The sequence below is a fragment of the Parathielavia appendiculata genome (assembly GCF_033297405.1).
Source record: "Parathielavia appendiculata strain CBS 731.68 unplaced genomic scaffold N657scaffold_50, whole genome shotgun sequence".
In the NCBI taxonomy this organism is placed as follows: domain Eukaryota; kingdom Fungi; phylum Ascomycota; class Sordariomycetes; order Sordariales; family Chaetomiaceae; genus Parathielavia; species Parathielavia appendiculata.
Window position 1 is genome coordinate 56,105 of NW_026944269.1, and position 7,990 is coordinate 64,094.

The 7,990-nt window shown below is 56.4% G+C and overlaps 4 protein-coding genes across 4 annotated transcripts in view; 2 read left to right on the forward strand and 2 right to left on the reverse strand.

Annotated features, from left to right (window-relative positions):
* Positions 1 to 432, reverse strand: part of N657DRAFT_651411 (uncharacterized protein) — an 875-nt gene extending 443 nt beyond the window's left edge. The window contains exon 1 of the mRNA XM_062794161.1: positions 1 to 432. Coding sequence (XP_062642101.1) covers positions 1 to 328 — 328 coding nt within the window. The 5' untranslated portion in view covers positions 329 to 432.
* A 497-nt stretch (positions 433 to 929) lies between these two features.
* Positions 930 to 3,656, forward strand: N657DRAFT_651413 (uncharacterized protein). The gene is made up of 5 exons (XM_062794162.1): positions 930 to 1,091; positions 1,208 to 2,613; positions 2,687 to 3,154; positions 3,241 to 3,369; positions 3,441 to 3,656. The coding sequence occupies exons 1-5, from the start codon at positions 1,022 to 1,024 to the stop codon at positions 3,588 to 3,590; spliced, it is 2,223 nt and encodes a 740-aa protein (XP_062642102.1). The 5' UTR covers positions 930 to 1,021; the 3' UTR covers positions 3,591 to 3,656.
* A 503-nt stretch (positions 3,657 to 4,159) lies between these two features.
* Positions 4,160 to 4,905, reverse strand: N657DRAFT_715828 (uncharacterized protein). The gene has a single exon (XM_062797473.1). It carries the CDS (start codon positions 4,830 to 4,832, stop codon positions 4,365 to 4,367), a length of 468 nt encoding a protein of 155 aa, XP_062642103.1. The 5' UTR covers positions 4,833 to 4,905; the 3' UTR covers positions 4,160 to 4,364.
* A 123-nt stretch (positions 4,906 to 5,028) lies between these two features.
* On the forward strand, positions 5,029 to 5,580 carry N657DRAFT_533659 (uncharacterized protein; the record flags this gene model as incomplete). Its single annotated transcript, XM_062787756.1, has 1 exon — positions 5,029 to 5,580. A coding segment is annotated over one exon (552 nt), but the record flags the coding sequence as incomplete, so codon positions are not given.
* Between the last annotated feature and the right edge of the window lie 2,410 nt (positions 5,581 to 7,990).

A 7,990-nucleotide genomic window follows, 5' to 3' on the forward strand; every position in this document is an offset into this window, starting at 1 on the left:
CTTCTTTTATGCCAGTAGGCACGGGGATCCTCCTCGTACCGATCAGAGTCGCTCTCTTCCAGTTGCCAACGCTCAAACTCGTCAAGGTCGACTGGCGCTGGAGATGGGAGGGTGAAGAAGAGACAGACGCTGAGCTTGCTCGACTTCGCTCCTGGCTTCTGAAGGCGGCGAACCTATTGCCGGAAAGGCGAGGGATTTTGGTAGGCGGTTCTGAAGCCTCTTTTTGCTCCGTCAACAGGTAGCCAGGAAATCGCCTGAAGAGAAAGGCTTGATCTTCTTCAGTGCGCCCAGGAACGGGGGCGACGGTTGCAGGTGCTTCTGTAGCCATTATGGTGGGGGGTAGGCCAGAACACCAACCTCACCAGCCAGTAGGGCGGTGGGAGTTCTGCCGACCATCTCACCGCTTCGTTGTCAGGAGGATATTAGCAAGTTAGTGTTTACCATACAAATATACTCTTAATCACTATCATCTGCTAAAAAGGGCCCACTATTGCAATAATGGATCCGCGTTGCAGAGGTCATGTTGAAATTGCATGGATTTTCGGAAGATGGTTGAGTTGTGTGGTACACATTTCTCCCTTTCTTATGCTGTATGACTCCGGCCCTTCGTGATAAATCTCCGTGGTCAGTCGAGATCTGCCTCATGCTTTCGTCCCGCCTGATTGCCAGGCCCTCTTTCCCACCCCACGATATGGCCTGGGTCGACTAGGGACGTGTCTCCCACAATCAGAACGTGTCACAGGCATTGCCTGTTCCAGGGTTAGGTTGCGTTCCTGTAGATTAGACAAGGAGAGCTGGCAAGCCCCATTTCTGGGCTTGCCAGTGGTCAGCACTGTACGCACCACCCTGTTGGTCAGTGCGCAGATCCTCCTGCAGGGTTTCCTTGGGGGCTGCACCCTGCCCACAGTTTGGTTCCTCGTGCAACCACACCAGTACTCAAGCTCAGTTCCTATGCCCCGTCACAAGACGAGCAGTACAGTGCCTGCTTGACTCTCCGTAAAGTATTCAAAGGCCGTGTCGAATGCCTGTTCCTAGGAAGTGCTGCATTCTATGCGGCGCCCTGATTCAGTGCGGATGGGGTTTCGTCACCGGTATGTAACCATCCATCCCTATCATGGTGCGAGGGATACATAGATAGAACCAAGGCTCAAGGGACATAGCCGTCTGCTTCAAGCAGTGCTTTGATACTAACGTCGCCCTGCCCTAGTCTACGCTCTCATAAGCCATGACCTGAGAATACCGGGCCTAGAAGCCCGGCTCTCTGTCCGCGGGTTCAGGTTCCGGCTCGCCGACGTCGCCCACGTCAGCATCCCAAGGGGGCCGCATGGCGGCCCGACGGAGTCTGAGATGGGTATCGATCTGATGCCGTCCGGTATTACAAGTCACCCGATTCGGCCAGGTGAAACTCCTGATATCCGGGGTTTTCCATTCCACCCGGCGTGCTGGTACGTCCTGACCAAACGCTTGTCGCCGGGTGACCGGGAGGTGCAGCTACTTTTCGACCTCTGCCTCTCCTTCAGGAATAACGAGATCATGTTGGACTGGGGCCACGACTACGGTGGGACTGTCGGCTATGACTACGACTCCCGCGTTCTGGGCCCCGGCGAGGAACCCCGTCTCTCATCATTGGCTGTCGATTCCCGCGATGACGGCGGCCCTGACCCTCTTCACATCCCCGAACTACGTCGCGCTTTTGAGCGGCGGACAACCGATAGCATTTCTGCCACTGATCTCCCCGCGCCGCGACAGGGATACGCTAGGCCGGCCGACCGGGATGCTTTCCAAGCGCTGCCCGTCGAGATTCTGCAGTCGACTCTCATCTATCTCTCGACGCCCGATGTAGCGGCTGTGAGAATAGCTTCTCCGGCTTTTGCTAACGTCCATCTACACGATAAATTTTGGAGATCTCGCTTTTTCCCAGGGCAAGAGTTCGAATCCGTTTTCGAAGCCCAGCCGCATCTCCACGACTCTTCGTTCAAGGGTCAGTGGAAGTCGACATATTTTGCTGTCCGAGAATTGCGGCGTTCTCCAGAGCTCCTCAATAGAAGACGTGTTTGGGACCTGGCTTCCTCTCTTCTGGATCTACTGTTCAAGGCCGAAAGCGCCAGCTGTGATGGCAGCCCCGTGCCCTTCTCCCTCGACGACGACGACGACGACGACGACAACTCCTCCTTGTCCAGTGTTGATATGGGCTGGAAAACAGCCAGCAGGGCAAATCCGATCTCAAAGAGGTGCTTTGTGCCCGGTAAAAGTTCACTATACAAACGAATGATGCCTATACCTGACGACGCCACGGCTCTCTTTGTTTCTACCGTCGAAATCCAGGGTCGACAATATATTTCTGGGATCCGAATCCAACATGGGACCGATGCCTCCGTGAGCCTGGGATACCATCGTCCTGGCAATGAGACGCCGGTGGTCTCCCGCGAGCAGGGATCGCTTCGCATCGAGGGCTTCAACCTCGCCCACGATCAACGTGGAATCCGCGGCTTGTCTGTCATATCAGAGACGAGGATTTCCTCGGACTGGGTTGGAGATTTTCATGGTATTCCAAAGAGAAGACTTGTCCTACGAGAGCATGATGTTGTCAAACATCTGAAAGGGGGTTTCGACGTCAGTCTGTCCCTAGCGGCTACCTTACTTTCCTTGCTGATTTGCCGACCTAACCTTTTAGCTCTAACTCCAGGCACTTAGGCTACGTTCTTTATCCATCTCAAATGGACGGCCGAGTAATACGGATGCTGCCGGGCCCAAGAAGTTCGACCACACAACGCTCTGGCACCCTGACTTTCCCGGGCCGCACCTTACATTCCTAGGAGCCAAGCGTATCCTGAACCCACATCCTGGCGAGGATCTGCCCTTGTCGACCATGATATTCGGCGGTGTTAAAGGAGAAGAATTGCAGCACGTTCTTGGTATCACAGTCTGGGTGGACGAGCGCAATGATCCAATCCCGACCGTACTTGCCATCGACATCTCTCGTGTAGCAGGCCCGAGTCCCCACCGCTTCGGCTATACGGACTTGGCCTTGTCGACCGTGTCGTATAGTCCGATACAGAAGTTCGAGTTCCCAATAGACGGCCCTAGCGGTGAGCGTATCGTCAAGATGGAATCATGCTATGGGGATGGCGGTGACTGGTTTGCAGGCTTCCAGGTAATTCAACCCTCATTTTTTCTTCTATCTCTACCAATATTAGTAGAAATGCAGAGGCAAGCTTAGTACTAATATTTTATATCTAGGTACTTACTAACTATAGACGGGCAGCTGTCCTCCCTCCTACAATAGAAAAACGTTGGTCCCTTGGCAAATGGAGAACCAAACCCCTTCGCTTCAGTCGTGGTGCGTTTGTTGGCTTTTGGGGGATGTGGGTGAGTAACAGGATTGCAAGCTTACACTACGGTGAGGTGAGACACTGCTCACGCCATATTATCGATGCCAGACATACAACAGGGGCTTTAGCGACTTTGGCGCCATTTGCATAGACTCATCAGCGGAGGCCGACTCGGCAAGGAGGACGGAAAGCTATGATATAGGCGAGAATAGGGAGGGTTCGGTGATAGACGCAACCCCAAGTCTCGCATCGGCGTAGAGTTTAGATCCTCCGGAATGGAAGACTTGGTAGGCTACATGCTGTGTCCAACCAGGACAGTGTCCGCATTGTGGTGGATACAGGTTGGCCGCGGCGACGTGGCATTTGGAAAGCTTAAGAACAGGCTCGTCTCCTTCCTGTTAACTGTCAAAAACCTCTGCCTTGCTTTGGCCCTACCTGCCGCAAGACTCGTTAGTATGGGGCGCTTTGGACGCGCCACCACGAACCCTAACCCGCGTTGGCCGACAGGTGCCGAAGCGATTTCCCGGTCGTGCGGATAATCGCTTCGGCCCAAGACAGCCGTCAAAACGCAGAACAGCGGTCGCGCCGATATCAACCGAGAGCGCTGATTCCACCGCGACCGGCCGCCGGCCGCGCAGCCGCGTGTTCACCCGCTGCAGCGAGAGAACGATACGGGGACGGGGAGAGGCAGAATTGGATGGTTAGGGTGAGGGTTTCGATTGTGAACCGGGAATTGGGGCGGCCGGGGGCCAGTGGGGGCCACAAGAAAGACAGGGGGTCCGCAAGAGAAGGAAGCAATCAGTCGTAATTTCAAAAGATGAGAGTTTGTTTTACGAGGTGATGGGTTAGGTTAGGTAAGCCGCAGTAGAAGTACCAGCAAGGTAGGAGCGATCAGCCGGATATTGATCTAATATAAGAAGATAAAAAAGTATACGAGAGCGAGCGAGCGGTGAACCATGGTAACGCTCAGCGAGATATTCACACCATTGCCCGCGTTCCGTACGGCGGTTTGCCACGAGCATGGAAGCGAGTTTACGGGCGGTCGACGGCCGAGTCGTTGTTCAGCACCGAGGCCCGGCGAATCGGGTTCCAGCGGGTTAGCCGCGAGTGGCACGCGTTTTGCATGTTCGATTCCGTCGTGCGGGAGAGGGAAGGTGGCAGCGGCGAGGCGAGACCGTCCCGATTAGCCGACGTTACGCGGCAGGCGGCAGCGGAGGAGGACCGGCGGTGGAAGAAGATGCGGCAGGTGGATATTGGAGCGGAGTTGGGGCGGATGTTGGGGCCAGAGGCGCGGTTCCGTGGGGTACAGGAGGCCGCGTTGCAGGCGATCATGTGACAGGAGAGCCCGGTGGTGGTGGTGATGGGCACGGGCGGCGGGAAGAGCATGTTGTTCATGTTGCCGGCGGCGTGCGCGGCGGCGGCGGGTGGGTTGACGGTCGTGGTGGTGCCGTTGGTGTCGTTGCGCGGCGACATCAAGGACCGGTGCGACGCGATGGGCATCGAGTGCGTGGAGTGGAGCGGACGAAGGCCGCACGAGTGGGCGTCGATCGTGTTGGTGACGCCCGAGGCGGCCGTGTCGGAGAGTTTCGGGCATTTCATCAACCGGCAGCGGGCGATGGGCCGGTTGGACCGGATCGTGGTGGACGAGTGCCATGTGGTATTGGATTCGGGGGCCGGGGGCGGGTGGCGGTCGCGGATGTTGGGATTGCGGGAGTTGGTCAAGGCAGAGACGCAGATGGTATGTTTGACGGCGGCGTTACGGCCGGCGGACGAGGCCGAGTTTGGGCGGTTGGTCGGGTTACCCGGAGCGGGTATAGGGGTAGGCGCAGGCGCAGTACGATGGTTCCGGAGCAACACCACGCGGGCGAACGTACGGTACGAAGTACGGCGGTATAACAGGGGAGAGGAGGACAAGGAGAACGTGGTTGCGGCATTGGTAGAGGAGAAGCAGGCGAAGTATAAGGAGGCCGGCGGCGGACAGATCGTGGTATATTGCGACACGGTCAAGAAGGTGGATCAATACGCGAAGCAGTTGGGAGGGTTGTGTTACCACCGGAACGTCGGCGAGGCGGAGACGAAGCAGGGGGTAGTCCGACAGTTACGCGAAGGGACAGGCCAGGTATTTACGGCGACGAATGCGTTGGGATTGGGGGTCGACGCGCCGAGGATCCGGGTAGAAGTGTACGTCGAGGTGGTGCGGCGGTTGCGGGATTACGCACAGGAAGCGCGACGGGCAGGCGAGCGAGGCGGTGATTGTGCGGGTGGTATCGGACGACCGGCGCGGGAGCCAATCGAGGAGACGGCGGAGCAGGCGGAGAGCCGCGGGGTGGAGCGGGCGATGTGGGAGTTTATCGAGACGAAGGGGTGCGTGCGGGCGGTGTTGGACCGCGAGATGGACGGGCGGGTCGACCGGGCGGGGTGCGAGGATGGGGAGGAGGCGTGTTACCGGTGCAAGGCGCGGGCGAGGGTAGGGCGAATAGGCGGGGGGGCAGGGCCGGGCGTGCAGGCCGAGCATATAGCAAGCATAGGTGAGGGAGGGCGTAGGGAAGAAGAAGAAGAAGAGGAGGAGGAGGAGCAAGAGGAGGAGGAGCAGGAGGAGGAGGAGCAGCAGGAGGAGGCCAAGGCAGGGCAAATCGGGGTAAGGAGGTGACGAGGGTAGGGGAGGGAGAGGCAGGGGAGGGAGACGAAGCGCAGGCGAGGGCACCGGAGATTGTAAGGAGGGCGACATAGAAGTAGAGGCGGAGATATATTGCGGCCGGATTCAGCGGCGGATGCGCAGTCAGGCGGAGAGGAGGCGGCAGGCGGAGAAGAGTATAGAGGTGGAGCAGTTTCAGGCAGTATTACAAGAGTGGTCGGTCGGTTGTACGTGGTGCCGGGCGATCGGGGAGGCAGAGGAGGTGTGCCGCGGGCATACATTGGATCGTTGCGAAGAGAACGCAGGCGAGATACGGAGGATGGTAGGGCAGGCCGAGCGGTTGGTCCGTTGGGAGCCGTATCGGGTTTTTTCGACAATCAGAGCTCGGTCATCTGGACTGCATACGGAACCGGACATACCGGATGTTGATATTGGTCGTTGTGTTTGATGAGGCATATGGTCGGTACAGAGTGGTCGCCTATATGACGTGAGGGCGCGGCAGATCTACGTCGCGGACCTACTGTGAAACTCTGGCTCGGCTCTGCAGTCTCGCCTTAAGTATCGTCAGTTCTATAAACTCACAGACACATGGGAATCTAACCGGCAATTTAGCAGAGATGTCCTTCGACGGACGACCACCTTATAAATCGGGTTCCAGGTCGCGAACCCAAAATCGCTGGCCAGCGCACGTCGATTGCTACTGCATATTTCCGAGGTACCTCCGCTCGATCGGTTCCAATAAGGCCTTCGGATACACGGAACTGCTGAGTTTGCTCCGTCTATGACACGCACTGTCTCAAAAGGACTGGATCAAGTTTCAACCTCCCATTTTCCATAATAGCTTAGACCTGTCGGCACTTGTTTTAATGCACAGAAGTTGAGGGACTCAGCTTTAAGCTCTTAGCTCAGCTCAGCTCAGCTCATTCAGCTAGGGCTTCAATAACCACGCTAAGGGGCATTGGCCAATAAAAGGGGCGAGGGGAGGTGTCACGGCGGGACAGGCGGACAATCCAATGACACTTGTATTCGGGCTAAGCTACAGTCTAGGCTCTATTCCGTCAGGTACAGGCAGGCTTGATTGTCAAGACGTAGCTCAAAGAGCTACGGCAGAACTCGCGGCAGCGAGGTGCAGGATCTTCAACCCGCAGGGCCCCCCACACGCTGGGCCCCACCCGTGGGTCCTGGCAGGCACGGCGCAATCGCCGTGACAGAACTTTACCAATTGCCTGCTATCTATAGCTGATGGATTGCAAGGTCAAGTCTCGCATTATCCAGTTCGCTATTTTGCTGGATGATGAAGCTTTGCTAAAGAGGGCTAAGTTAACAAATGTAACAACGATGACCCCCCTGGCTTGGCACTTCTAAGTTGGGCGAGTAGATACATTGCTAGGCATCTAGACTACCCGATAGTCCCAGTGCTGCATGAATGTTTCGTGTTTATATTCTTCTTGGTTTTAATAAGCTCCGCTGACGGTTGTCAGCTTCAAGGACATCGTTTTCTCTTGCCCTCCTTAGTTTATACGAACGCTTGAGCGCCGCTAAGGGAATATACACCTCCCCCGGGGTTTTAAAGCTTAGCGCGATACAAGCCCCACCGGCTTGCCAAAGGAGCAGCCATTACGTTATTTAGCTCGATAGAAATCTCTGCCATTCTACAAAGTCACTTCCGTAGCATTTTGTATCGTAAAGTACCTTCCAACAACGCTTGCATTTTTCCAGTCGTACTATTTAATATGGACATGCCTTACATGGATATTCGCGCTCTGATCAACCATACAAGCATCCATAACTCGCCTGCCGCGGAGCGGTTTTACCGCTTGCAGTGTCAGCGAATCCGGCATCCGCAACTCATAGAACTTGCGAGCCAAGCCACGACATCAACGCGGCGCCGCGCCCACGAACTCTCCCGAGAACAGAAAATAGAGGCGCGAGCCTTGCGCAACCATGCCAAGTGGTCCTATCAAGCGATTTCCCACGCCTTAGGAGTGACTGTGCGGCAGGTGCAACGCGCTTGCGACGGACC